The sequence below is a fragment of the Clytia hemisphaerica genome, unplaced genomic scaffold (assembly GCF_902728285.1).
Source record: "Clytia hemisphaerica strain Z4C2 unplaced genomic scaffold, Clytia hemisphaerica genome assembly, whole genome shotgun sequence".
Taxonomy (NCBI): Eukaryota; Metazoa; Cnidaria; class Hydrozoa; order Leptothecata; family Clytiidae; genus Clytia; species Clytia hemisphaerica.
The window spans coordinates 325,951-340,635 of NW_027103835.1; the positions used below are offsets into that span (position 1 = coordinate 325,951).

The following is a 14,685-nucleotide window of genomic DNA, read 5'->3' on the forward strand; positions in this document are numbered from 1 at the left end:
GTTCTCGTCACATTTTTGCTTACCATACCTTATATTTTAAGAGCATATAGATTTCCATATGTAGACTTTTTTCTATGACTCTTATTTTTGATGAATGGCATTTTCATCAATGATATTTCTTTTTATGAAAGAGCTCTTGTTAAAAAAAGTTTCATAAGGAGGCCATCGTTTAAAGGAAACGACCGTTCTGGAACCAGGAAAAATATATTTGAGAGAGTGAATTAAGCATGTTACAATTTGTTGTAATGTATTTCAAACGTACTTTTCGTCGTCAAAAATGATGTCGATCGTTGTTTCAGTTTCTATTGCGCTTCTTTGTATTGTAATGTGTTCGAAACACGTTGGAAAGTGACAATGTGTTGACAATGTGTGTTGATTTACAATCAAAGTTCAGTGAAAACGAGAAATTTTGTTCATTTTAAAAACAAGTTATGTAACGTAGGATATCGAAGGCGACGGTAAGTGAAGTCGACACAAAACAAAGTCGATGTTGATGTACGGCTCTATATCGCCTTTGCTTACCTCAACAGACGACGGTTTTTTGGTGTCTTTACCGTCGTCAAGCAAAGTGGACGGTGATTTTGGAGACACTTCAACTTTGCTTTATACCGTCTCCTTTATCTCGACTACATAAACTAGATGTTGTTGCATTGTAGCGGTAGAAGCAATCTAACGTCACTTTGCAAAAGAGGTGTCCTGCACTTTTTTTCGACCAAAAAGTGCATTTTTTGGGTCACCGATAAACCACTTATCAGACATTTGCTCGTACAATATGGAAACATTTCACTGTTCCGAATTTTCCGTATATTTTCCTCGCCTAAAGGCTTATTTACATACTTAAGTGTGCTTTGTTTATATCAATGCATCTTGAGTTGGTTACTGCACACCCTCGTTGCGTCAGGTTGTCACCCAATGAAAAAAGCTGTGATTTTCAAACAGGGGGGTGAAATTAGGCGTATCCTTCCTAAACTCATTTTCCTTTAAAAAAAAACGATAAAATTATACCAATCATCTCATCATAAGAATTACAATGTTTGAAACTGTTGCAAATTGGAAAATTAGATCCTCATTATTCATGACTACACTGTTATTTTTTTTTTGAATTAATTGACATTAAATGATGACATAATGTCTGTATGACTCATCTTAAAATGACGTCATTATGCCGAATTTCAGAGGGTACTAATCCATTATGCAACTTAGTGTTTACTACGAGTTTAAATTTAGGATTTTAGTTCAATTCTGCTCTATATGTTGTTGTTGAAAAGTTAATTTTTTCATCGTCGATTTTTATGCAATAAAGAGTTTCTACGAGCTATGACCAGTCATTTGAATGGCATTTTAAGCGCTGTAGAAATACTGTTCCGGTTTAAATCTCATTAAGAAAGCTATTCGCGAAATTAATCAGCAAAACAAAGAGCACTGTAATTTGGCACATGCGTTAACTAATTAGCCCGTGGTAATGCGCCATAATTCTGTAACTTTATTTAGACAAATATTTGTAAATGTTCCAAAATAAATCAACATAGAGAATTTTCTTGTGATGCAAAATTAATTTTTTGAAGCTTATTTTTATGCTTTGTAGAGCGACTGGCGGATATTGGTTGCTTCTGAAAAAATTTTTACGATGTATTTTTTAATTAGCGGTCGAATGTATTCTAATTACCTTTAGTTTGATTAACGACATTTTTTAGCTCCCGAAATAGACTAGGAGCCGTCTCGATTCTGCTACTCTTTTATACTCCCAAGAATCAATATCGCTACAAGGTTACCCTCTCTAATTGGACCCAATTTTCATAACGTCGCTATTCAGGGCGCCGCTTCGGTAAGGTGGGATCATCAATGAAAACCACAGTAGTCGGTCGTTAAGATTTTTGCTGTTTTTGATCTCAACGGTCATATATGCGGAAGAAAACGTGTACTCTTGAATTATAACCTCAAAAAATGTCTGGAAGATGAACTACTTCCCTAGCAGCTATGGGAAGCTATGACCTTTTAGAATTCGGTTGTGTCGTTTTCGTATGTTTAGCCGTTTGGACGTTGAGTAAACGTTACTCAGATGTTAGATGAACGTTGTGGGCTGGCTGGGAACATGACTGAAAGAAGGCGGTTCCTTTTTTAGAACGTATTATTTTCAGAAATATTTCATTCAATCAAATCTTATTGATTTACGTTTCTTATATGTATCAGTGCCAAGATTAAAAACAAAATCCACGTCAGAAAGTTTGTACGAAAACCTGCTGGAGGTTACAGTGGACACCTCCCATAATCTATATATCCTTTCATATTCACAGACCTTTTTAACTGTTGAATGTTCCCAGCTGGCACACAACGTTGTTTCAACGTTTATCTAACGTTCACAACGTCCATATAACGTTAGATGAACGTTGAACCAACGTTGTGTGCCAGCTGGGTTGAATGTTTACAAAAAGATCCTTGAGTTTATAGCTATAGTCTATTGCTAAATCATAGCATGGTCTAATATATGTACATCTCAAAATAGCACCATATTGCATTCCCTGAGCTGGCTCGATTAATTGCAAGCGATATTGAAAACATTCTTAATCTTCTCAAAATGAACTTGCTATAATTAGTAAATCTTTTGACATTGATCTTGTGTAGAACGGATTATCGTTGGGATTAAGGTTCGAGTTAAATGTTAAATAAAATTTAATTGACTACTCGTATACTTTAATTGCCCACATTTTATGCATTTTATTTTTTTATAGTTATAAGCTTCTAAGCTTATATCATTAAGCAGATTATTTTGACCTACTAGAATGTCAGAAATATTCGGGATTCTGGTCAAGTAAGCACCATTCTATGCCCACACAGCTGCCTTACATGTATCTAGGAAGTTGAACTGGATAACGGTCTTTCTGAACCTTTAAATAGGCGCCCGGGAAAATTGCTCTCATCTCCAAGGGAAATTGTCTCTCAGAATAACAAAACAAACAATTTATTGTTAGGTTGGGGGATCAGAAATCGTCTAGAAATACGAAAAAGATTTCTACTACAACAAATTTACAAAAAAGCCCACGTTCCATAATTCTTGATTTTCTTTTGGAATTAACCATTTTCCTTTTCCTCTCTCTTCATCAGATACTTTATTACGGGAGTATCTTCGAAAGCAAATACGTCAAATCTTCGGAAACAACAACAAACCCTCACCATCACCAAAGCCTGACGTCATCACCAACAATGAAATTCCTATGGCAAGTCAAGATGTATCGTCAATACTTTCCAAGAAGCTAGCAGCCATTGCCAGAGCTAGAATCACCATTCAAAAAGAAGATCTAAGATAGGTTGATGAGATATTGCAATTGGCATGAGAACTGCAAATGATTGGTGGCCAGGAGTCTTATCATTGAGAAAAAGACCGTCAATTTATGTCCATCATTCAAATTGAAACAAGACGTCCTTACAATGTCGGCTTGGAAGATTTGTATCCAATGGATGTTGATGAAAACCTTGCCTTAGAATTCGACGCAATCTAGTCTAATTTTGGCTGAAACAGCATTCTGAAATGCGTCGTATACAAAGAAACTCTTGCTAACAATTGACTGCTATACTTATTGCCAAAGATGTAAATCCTCCCCCGTCTCTGTCAAGGCAAGTAGTTCAGGAATTGAATGTTCCATCGAAACAAAGAAACTGTTTTTGGCAATCTCAATATAAGGAATGTCTTAGAAACCTTGGAATGTGACCATCGACTGAAAATATCTTTGTTGGCAGGATTTTTACTGAAGAAAGCTCATCATTTGGAGACAAACATTTAGCTTGTGAAAACCTTTAAACAATGGCAAGTGGGATATTCTCGATTCATAAACGTAACGAACGAGACACGAGAATCTCTTGGAAACTTGTTCAGGAAAGTATGGAATGCAAGTACTTTGATTACAAAGAAACTTTATATACTTTTTGTATCATCTAAATACGTCATTTGGCTTTTTGATAAAGCCTACCCCGAATATGATGTCATGGATCACGTCATTTTTGAGTTGGATCGAAGAACTAACTCTCTTCGAGTGATTATAACTCGTCATACATTGATTGTATTGACTATTCAAATTTAAACAATACCTCTGGCAGGTGTTAATTATAATTGCATTCATAAGAATTTATTTAGAAAAGAAACACTTTATTTATCTAAGTTTGTAAATATTACCTTTCAATTACTGTAAAATTTATATTACCCTAAGTTATTTATCGAAAGACTTTAGTATTTATATAAGGAAGTTTATGGAATGAAAATTTGTTTTTTCAAATTATAAGGCATATTAAAATAATTAAACGATCTCCCATAGTGAGAGAACTAAAACTAACGGTTTCATAATATTTTTGTGGCCTGTGGTCAGCAAATGATATATTGTGAGTGACACCAGGTTGCTTTAAACGTTATTCGAACGTGATATGTATGTCGGATGGACATGGTTTTTGATGCATCGTGAGTGATATGAAGAAATAACAAATTATAGTGGCGAGATTGAAAGTCATAAATATAAATTCAGTGGTTCGTTACTGTCTCTCACGATAATTGATGGCCTATAGTTTTGCAACCATATGAGAACAATATAAAAACCAATCCTTTTTCAGAGGCAGATATCTTGAATTTATTACCACACCCCCTTTTCACAGACCCGGTAGAATTTTCAGCCAGTGGGGACAGAAATAATGAACTGAAACTCGATGGGGATTGATATTCCCATACTCTTAAATTCTTTTGTTTTTCAAGTCAGAAAAGCCAGTGGAGATGGAAAAAAATACACAATATTTTGCACTAGGATAGGTTTGTTTGAGTATTTCAATGGGGACAAAATTGGAGGATAGCCTTCCACCGGGGACGACATTTTAGCCGAATTTTCCAGTGGGTCTGTTAGAAGGTGTATTACCATTCATACATCTTTTGAAAAGTGGTTTTCCTTCTGATACACATTAACCCTTTAAGTGCCATGGTCATTTTTTTCTAAGTTTTTTAAAGAAAATCGCTGCGCAGACCTGCCTGAATGATAGAAATAAAATCTCGCTGAAAAGACTCACTTTTAATTTTTTTTTTGCTTGACCATGAATCAAATTCCTACGAGTTAGACCAAAAATGACGATTTCCAACTCAAACTGGGCATTACAGGAGGGCTTTGTCCTACTATATAGCCCATGTCTAATATATACGACATTCGCACTTAAAGGGTTAAAATTAAATGCATAACGTATGCTAAGTCAACGTTCTATTTGATTTTGGAAAATAAATATAAAGACACGTTATGTTGAACGGTGAAAAAGAATGCGGGCTATTATATTTTGATTTTCCCCAATAAATGTAGAGACACATTATTATTACCTTTATAGCTAACCTTTTGACATCATTTTACTACAAAGACGACTTTAAATGCTTCGTAAAATCAATTGCTGAATAACGACTAACTCAACCTACTCAATCTAAATAATTCAGTTGCGAAATAGCTAACTACTCTCGGGTCTTTAGAAGGTGTACCCCACTCTCTTCATAACTCTCTTTTCTCTGAAAAACTTTCCAATTATAAGTTGATGTTTGCTCACGGATACGTGCATCCTGTTCGCCCTTATTTAGGTGGCGGTGTTAGTGGGTGGGTTATTTATGGTTAAAATTATCCATTTCCTTTGTTTGACCCGGTGGAGGATTTTTTCCTCATACGTATATGATCACCCACTTCAAATATTCTTGAAAAATTCCTGGTGGGACGCCTAAATCTCTTACACAATCAATGCAATGAAAGATCAGTACCAACCTAATCCTAAGGGGAAAGGGTGCACACCAGCCTCTCCATCATCCCGTTGCTTATGTATATCGTCCGCAAACAACCTGCGATCTTCAGTAATAAGATTACAAATATACATAACTTGCACTAAGGAAAGATTCAAAGCAGGATTCTCCTTTGCTTTCTTGTTTTTATTCTCATAAATTAATTTCACTTGAAAAATCTTGATGAAATAATTATTGTCATGGTATATTTTTTGAATCCGTGTATATTTCAGTAAAGAGCTGGATTCCAAAATTTAATCTAAGCATAATTAAGCCTGCTTTCCGAAAATGTATGCTTTAAAAAAACATGTACCGAGTGTGCCACAAATAAGTTGTCCTCTTTGATTTGATATTGTTGGCAGTAGAAAAGAGATTTTTCAAAGATTATTTCGAAATCATTCAGAGGAAAGCCCAACTTAAAATTTAGTGTATTAATTTTTAATTTTACTCCATTAGTTCAAAAGTTTTGTTCAAAAACCTAAAATATCAATTTTAAAAAATGACAGAAAAAGGCGACGCCTAAAGTATACACGTTTTTGTGAGTATTTTTCTATGAAATCGGGTTTTTCAGAGTAAAAAGCATGTTCTTAACTAAGATAATAACAAACTATATAAGAACATGAAGCTTCGTTAAGAACAAGTTAAGAGCATTTTAAAGGCCTTGTGGAAACAAAAACACCTTATTTCTTAGGAAAATTGTAGAAATCATTCACAAAATGGTCAAAATAAAAACATGTTAAGAACCTTTTTAGGCTTGTAACTGAAAAAGTTAAGAACATCCAAAGGCTTTCAAAAAAAAATACGTGTATGATCAATGATCAATATAGCTTTTTGATTTGCTGAGAAATTGGATATCCGTCTTCAATTATCGTGCATCGTGAAAGGAAACAAAGTGGTTCCAAACAGGTGTTTATGGAAGTATCATTTGATTAGCAATTTACCGGTTTCCACAGTCCGGATATGAAAGATAATTTAATTGATGTTAATGATTTTTAATATGAGCAGGTAGTGTTGCCATCTTTCCCGAAAAAATACAGTTATTTCGATTAGGATTATTTTTTTGAAGATTTCTAGTATGTTTGGTTTTAAGCATTGAGTTTAAAGCCCGAAGGGCTAGAGAAGAATCTCTAACCTTTCTCAGGTAAGAAAAAGTGAAGCCTTAGAAAATGCGCCGTATTTTTGACCGCAGATTGAATCTAGCAATTCCTTTGTTTACGATTGATATTTTTTTCGATATATAGCGGTAAATTTTAGTTTCAATCTGTCATTTGTGTAAAAAACCAGGCGAGCCGCTCATGGCTGCGCAACTTTGGTAGGATTTGTTGGCTTCAAATCCTACAAAGGAAATTCGATTCTAGCCCTTCGGGCTTATACTTCATTTGTTTTAAGCCATCTGCTTTACTCCATTGGCCCTTGAATTCATTTTCCAGAGTGCGCCCGAAAAAGCGATGTTATTTAGTGCTAAAATAATGCAAAGCCTTTGAATCATCACACAATGAAGGATAAAGATAATTTTGCTTTTCCATAAAACAATCCACTTTCCGGAAAAAAGTAAACGTACGGTAAACTTGAAAAACTGAGGTCGAGAGAAAAGCCGAAAGGACGTTCATAGGGAAGGCCTGCAAGTAAAGCCAGCAAAAAAAAAAAGGATTTCTAACCGAGAAGAAGGCTCCATTATTCCAAAATACCAATTTTCAATAACACAAATTATCTCAAAATAAAAAGTCAACATGAAAGTAATTAGAAATCGGGAAAACAAAAGTTTAAGGAATTTAGTAATATTTACATAATTTCTATTTCCTTCAAAAATAAAACAGTACATTCTATAAAATGGACGGCTTGAGAATCGCTTGTCTCGGCAGTTCGAATGGTTTGACGTTTCATGCCACGCCTGCGTCCTCTCTAAACCTGAAAGACGAAGTATTCAGTCATGTAAAGAAACTTATGGGTGCACAATAGACCTTTTCATAAATAACGTCACGAACATCACTTGCCTCGTATTCAAACAATTATTCAATGGTGATTGAGACATTAAAATTTTTATATGAATAGAAAGTAGTTTTAATAAAATCCACTGGGAGTTAATCACCATGGCAATATTTTCAAAAGCAAATGATGTTCGTAACGTCATTTAGATGTTCGTAACGTCATTTATGAAAAGGTCTTTTAATTCCTAAGAATCTATCAGGATATTGCGTAATAAGGGAGAGTGTAAGATTTTTGATTTTCCTGATAGAATCATAAATTGACTTTTGAAAAAACAAGTAACGACATGGCCAATAAGGTAAATCCGAAGGCCAGAGACAGATCATACAGACAGAAAACTGTTTTGTAAAAACATAAAAGTAAAAAAAAATCCAATAGTACCTCGACCAAGATTTGAATCTTCACATTTTCGCTCCAATCAGTTCAACAGCCTGTCGAATGGTGAAAATCTTTTCAGCTTCTTCGTCAGAAATTTCGATTCCTGAATATAAATAAAAAGACAGTAAAATTTAATCAGATAAACCAGCTAAATCTTTGGAAAGTGGATGTCAATAAGACATGGTAATTTTAATTGCTTTAAGAATCATGAAATCCAAGACTGACCAAGGCTGTTACAATATCCGTACCCCAAAATGCCGATAAATTCTTTCCGACGATCCTAATAGTCATTAGAAATGAATGTGTATCAATCTGTCTTTCGTATTTGGGCCAAGGCAATGACAACTTACCAAATTCGTCTTCGAAAGCCATGACAACTTCAACAACGTCTAAACTGTCCAAACCAAGATCGTTGATCAAATGTGCTTCTACGTTTACCTACAAATAAAAATGTTGGTAGAAAAAAGATTAGGATTCTGCAGGCATCATTTTGCTTTGTAGCTGGTAGAGGCTAAACGATGTGCAAAGAACCTTGGAAAAAGGGGAAGGGAGGGACAAAAGATACAATGTACTTCTGAGTATGTTTATTCTAGGGGCCTCATAGTATAAAGATCATTCTTGCACCTTCACTGTTGTATTTTCAGCTCGAGTCTATACTGGTACTGTTATGGTTTTCTGATGTGCTTGTTCTAAGAGATGAGAGGATATCATTATTTCTAGTTTTCAAGAGAAGCAAATTTTTTCTTCATTATTCATGTAAGTTTTATATATGACATCTATTTGTATTAGGTTATGCATATTTTCCTACGAAATCTGACCATGGTAAATTCGCCATCATTTTTAGCATACAATACAGGATGAGGATGGAAAGGCAAAAAGGTCTTTACAAATGCATCATCTCTGTTTTTATGGTTAAGGAAAGATGTAAACATATTTCTACAAACTGAAAATAGAAAGCGTGAAGATTATGACATTATATTTATTTTGAAATTGAATTCTTTAAAACAATGGTCGCAATGGGGGGGGGGTCATGCAGTTAGTACAAAACATCATGACGGTTAGTACCGTGGTGGGTCGAAATTGATGGAAAAATGATTGACAGGTATGAAAACTCAGTCAGAATGAGAAAGTAAGTCTCAGTAAGTAAAAAAAAAACAGGTAAAGTGAAGATAGGAAAGGGAGAATGGGCTGTCGCGCTCTGAGCATTTAGCGAAATGTGTTATGCTCAGACTCAGCTAGCTTTTTGTTTTTATTAAGTTAAGTAGCATTGCAATGTCTTCTTAACCCTCTTGCACCCAGTCGTTTGTCATACAATGCAAAAGACGTTTTTCATTGCTGGGGCTTTCGATCTAATAATATGTTGGAAAGACTTTATATGTTAGGCATAATAGCTTTGTACCGTATATGCTTGGCTTTGCATTTATCATAAATCAAATAGAGAAAAATTACCAACGTTAGTATAATGTCAACCCCAGGGCTACCTAGAGGGGTGTCAATAGTCAAATGCACTTAGTACTCGGGGGCACTAGGTGCAAATAGGGGTGGTCTCAACCTACCAGTAGTCAAATGCACTTTGTACTTTGGGGTACTAACTGCTAAATGGTGGTGAGTGTACTCTCAAATTTTCAATTTTGCAGTTAGTCATCATGATGTCTGGTACCAACTGCATGACCCCCCCCCCTGGTGAGACCATAGATTTATAAAGCCCTAGATAACGGACTAAAAGTAGTGCTTTAAGCCATCGCACCCTTCGGGTGACCAATAGTGGAAGTAAAAATAGCACCTGAAGCGTAGGATGGAATCTACTGTGGTAATTTTATGCTCGTTTATGTAGGGTAAAAATGGGAAATGCAAAATTCGCAAAATTTTGGCAAATTAAAAAAAATGACCCTAAAAGATTTTTTATTGTGTCTTTTTATTCCATGAAGCAAGTACTTTCACGTAAAAAATTTATTGACAGTGAATGGATAAGTTTTCTAGAAATCCAAATATGAATAGCATTTTACCAAAAAATAGCACTTTAGGATCAGAAACAGTCGAAAACCAGCTTTTTCTAATTTTTATCGAGTTACAGCATTTCTTTTGTTTTTTTGTCTGCCAACTAAAAATTTCTCTGCAGGGTCACAGGCAAGGAGTTACGACTTCAGATTCCCATTCTTGTATAATAGACTGCAACTACACTGCCAAATGATCTGTATTACAAATACTTCCAAATGGGTCCATAAGTTAAGAAAATGAAATATCATCTAGCACGGGGGTTTTGTTTTTAAAAACAAACTTCAAAATAAAATTGTTAATGAACTTTGTTACTTAGAATATCACTTACTTACATTATTTATGATATAACACCCCTTTCTTAAATAAATGGCCTCTTATAGTCTTTTATGTTTGCTGCAAGAAGGGAGAAAAATTTAATTTGACCCCCTGTTTTTTCTCTCTTTTTCTAACTATTTCCTGCGTGTTAGTGTAGAAACAACTTTAATCCGGGGAAATGAAGCGTTTTCATTGGTCTAAAATCACGGATGGTCACGTGACCAGAATTTTTATCCAGGGAAATGCTGTGGCGGCAATGTTTTGCTTTTATAGTGAGATTGACCATTTTGTTGTTTTGATTTGAGCGGGTGAAATTTCTGTACAAACCAAAATATGGCTTCGTTGGAATACAGGTTGAAACACTTGTGTCTGGTTGATTTTAAGGTTTTATCTTATCTTATCTCATTTACTTTAATTAGTAGAGGCTTCTTCAATATTTGGGGAAGGTCTGGGAAGGTAAGTCTGTAAAAGTTATTTGTTTTTCGGTGGAAAAAAGTGTTTAAAAAAGCATTTTTTGTGCTCAAGGTTTATTTTTCTTCGCAAATCTTTGTCTTCAATCTTAACAGTTACATCAATATGCCTTCTTACCTGTCTTTAAAAATATAAATAAAAGTAATCACGGAAAAGGACGCGAAAAAAAAAGACATAAGTGTGAGAACAGAGTAATCAAACTCGTTAGAAAAAGTACCATTTGAAGTCATAAAAAATCAACCTGAATAAATGCAATCGAAATTCCAGAGAACTTCATAATTCCCCAAACAACATTACATTACTAGGTCAAACTCCCATCACATAAATTTTACAATTACGTCAGAGTAGACTACGCTCGCCACCGAAGAGGTTTATTTGGAAAGGGTAATTATATTTTATTGTTCACTTCTTTTTTAAAGATTCGCCGGGTTGGAAAAGTATGAATTTCTTTGTACATATTTGACCTACCCCAAATATTTAGGAGGCTGAGTTTTAAACGAATCGTCAAGTTGAAACAAACGCTAAATGTATCAAGGTCTGTTTTATTTACCCCCTGGTGACTTAACAAAAGAGACTTAACTCGATGTTACAATCCAATTATTGAAAGTTTGTCTCGGCCTTTTTATAATGAGCGAGACATACGTTCTCTGATTACGCAATTTTCATATTGACATTTTCGAGGCATTTTGATGTAACTGCTTGAATAGATGAACGAGTATTTGACTGATGGTTATGATTTTTTCACAGAACATAGTAAAACTATTCAAGAACTTAGACCTTTTTCAGTGTAGACCTAACTCTTCACACAAAAATTACGGGAAACGCATGTTTGGACTTTGCACCCTATGCAGCACTCAAGCCCATAAGCCAAAGTCCCGCAAAGGCGGGACAAAAATCAGTTTTTTTAAGTTTGCAAAAAAACGCCACATAGAAGATCTTTCAAATTCAGTATGTGAATAGAGCAGTAAAAAATACAACTTTTCTATTTTTCCTTTTTTTTGCAAAAGTTCTAGGAATGAAATTAAAGGGATAATGATAGTTGAATACTATCCATTGATACTATCATTGCACTATCGTAAAGCTAGAATCGCTTCGCGTACTCTTTGCTTGAGAAAAAGATTGACAGATTGAAGTTTTTCATCCCTGCGGTGCGCGCTGCGCGGGAGCTTGGGCGCTCTGCTCAATCCTTGGACCGCGCTAAAAATGGTAGACTGAGCTGTAATATATAGATCATTTCGATGGAAGTTGTTGGAATGTTTACAAGGCTCTTGACAGAAAATCGTTTGTTTTATTGTCAATGATGACAGTGCGGTTACTAATTTTGTTAGATCTGACAAATTGATGTTTGTAAGTGCACTTTATAGTTTTGATTCCCATTGAAGAATCATATTCTGGTTTTCATGTTATTAGATGCTGTTTTAGAGCTTTAGGTCTACACTGTTTTTACAGAATTTCAAAAAATCTGTTAGTTCTGGAGATATATTGAAAAGTTTAGACATATAGTTCGCATTCGTGTTTCGCGTTCCCAAACCAAACGCACGTGATAAGTTAGGGGCCGTCGACTTTCGAATTTTTAACGGCATTTGGCCGTTATGGTTCTGACCCCCTCCCCCCCTCTACGTTAACGGCCATCAAATTCTCTAAAGTTAAAAAATTGTCAAAAATCGATGAAACTCTAAATTTTCTCCTTCACTTTCATCGTTGTTTCGTCAGCCATCTTTAATATCGCTACGGCTTCACTCAGTTTACATTTTAAAAATAACGGAGATAATTTCTAAACTTTTTTCCGAAAGTTGGGCGAATTAATTATCTCCGTAATCTTACCCAAAAGAATAGCGGCATTTCAAAGAAAAAAGATCGACCGTCTGCGAAATTCAAGGGCCGCGCTGACCGTCTAAACAAAAGGAACACGAGACATAAACATCGGGTCGTTTGTTTTGGTTAAAATTATTCTAAAAAAGAGCGAAGTGAATACTTTAGGTATGCGACTTTAGCAGATCTAGTTGATAAAAAAAAGGAGGAAAAGAAATATGGAAAGTAACTTGTATGGAATAAACGTCTCAAAAATTGATATTTTCTGGTGAAAAGAATTGATATGTGGTGAGTTGACCACTAAAGAGATTTTCGACCTTCCCTTAACGGCACATGGTCGACCCCCTCCCCCCCCTTAACGGCCAAATGCCGTTAAAAAATTCGAAAGTCGAATGTCGACGACCCCTTAAATAAATTGAGACAGCGCGAGAAGTACGTAAAATTGAGCATCACCAACAATTTAACGAAAATGGAGAGAGAGCAAATCAAAGAATGGAAAAGAAGAGCAGACGAAATGAATAAAGCCAAGCCTACCCCCCCCCCTCCCTCCCGGATAGAATAGAATAGAAACATTATATATATAGGGTGGTCAGGCCAAAATTTTCCCCTCAAATTTTGAAAACCAAACTAATTTTATTTGAAAGTCCTTACCTTTGTGAGAAAAATGAGGGGTCATTTGTTAAAATTGGTTAAGTAGTTCCAAAGTTATTCCATTTTCAAACCACAAAAAAACCACCTTTTCAAAGAATCGCCTCCTTACACCACGCCAGCAAGAAATAATTTTCGGAAGCACCAAAATCGCGCCAAAAATGGCGGATGAAATCTAGCCTTCCGTGTGGCGGGGCGTGAGGAGTTTTGCTGGCGCGGTCTGAAAATCGGCCCGATGACTGTTAAACTTTAGCCTATCGCTAATGAGCTGGAAATGATAGCTAAAAACAAATTTTACCAATGAAAAGCTGAAACCCTTAGCTTTCCAACCATATGTGGTAGCCCTGATAAAAATTTCAGGAAAGTGCCGAAAAATCGAAATTTCTTCTTCTTTCTCGATTTAAAAACGGCCCGTAGATTATCGAAAAGGCTACCACGTGACAAACTAAAGTACTATCTTCCCCGCGTTTTATAAAAAAAACCGCGAGTCTATAACTAATCCAGCTCATTAGCGATAGGCATTTGAAAAATGGTGGTCAAGGTAGACGGTGGTGCCACGAATTCCGAGTCGCCATTTATTCACCTTGATGTCTAATAAATGGTATATCTTTTTATTGAAGGTAGGTAATGGGATGGAGTTTTTTTCTTTGTTTTCTCTGATAAATTCTGAGTATTTAAAAAAAAAGAATGAACAAGTTTGGAGTTGTTAAGGATTAGTTATGATGGATGGAATGTTCTAATTTTGATTTTCGACTTTTTCCACGCAAAAAATCCCGACGAGTGCGCACCCTAATATATATCCTCAAATTGGAATGTTTGTTTATCACAATAATGCGTCCTTAGGTCCAAAGTCTTTCAAAAACTTAAGTCAAATAGAATGAAAATAAGAAACTTACTTTAGAAGGGTCAACCTTGTCAAATAACTTTAAAACGTTCATGGTTTTGTCTTCAAGGCTTTCATCATCAGCCGTATCACCATAAAACCTCTGGCTCACTCTTGCTATAGTTGGAAGCGTTTTTAATATCTGATGTTTATTGGTACATTGAAGTTGAGTGTTTATAGCACGACAAGATAATTTAGTCACTGTGTTTTTAGGAGCAAGGCGAATTAAGTTTCGTAAAATTTGTCCAGATCTGGCCGCCATCTTGTTGTATTTCTGTGCACGAGAAGTTATCTTCCGAATCGGCTTTTAAGCAGAAATATAGTTTGTTATTATTATTACCCCGACTTGGCTTTCATACTAAAATTGAGCGCCCATTTGATATCCACCCGAAAATCCGCCCATTTTGTGTAAACC

The 14,685-nt window shown here is 35.4% G+C and overlaps 1 protein-coding gene across 1 annotated transcript; it reads right to left on the reverse strand.

The window, feature by feature from the left end:
• Positions 1-7,541: 7,541 nt before the first annotated feature.
• LOC136807031 (acyl carrier protein-like) lies at positions 7,542-14,580 on the reverse strand. Its single transcript, XM_067063601.1, has 4 exons — positions 14,284-14,580; positions 8,494-8,581; positions 8,147-8,246; positions 7,542-7,687 (listed from the first exon to the last, which is right to left on the reverse strand). Exons 1-3 carry the CDS (start codon positions 14,530-14,532, stop codon positions 8,167-8,169), a joined length of 417 nt encoding a protein of 138 aa, XP_066919702.1. The 5' UTR covers positions 14,533-14,580; the 3' UTR covers positions 7,542-7,687; positions 8,147-8,166.
• Positions 14,581-14,685: the final 105 nt, after the last annotated feature.

Coding starts and splice junctions, on each gene's coding strand:
- LOC136807031 (XM_067063601.1), bottom strand. CDS start 14,532: ATGGCGGCCAGATCTGGACAAATTTTACGAAACTTAATTCGCCTTGCT. Junction 8,582..14,283: donor ACAAGGTTGACCCTTCTAAA/GTAAGTTTCTTA, acceptor TTTTATTTGTAG/GTAAACGTAGAAGCACATTT. Junction 8,247..8,493: donor GGCTTTCGAAGACGAATTTG/GTAAGTTGTCAT, acceptor ATTTATATTCAG/GAATCGAAATTTCTGACGAA.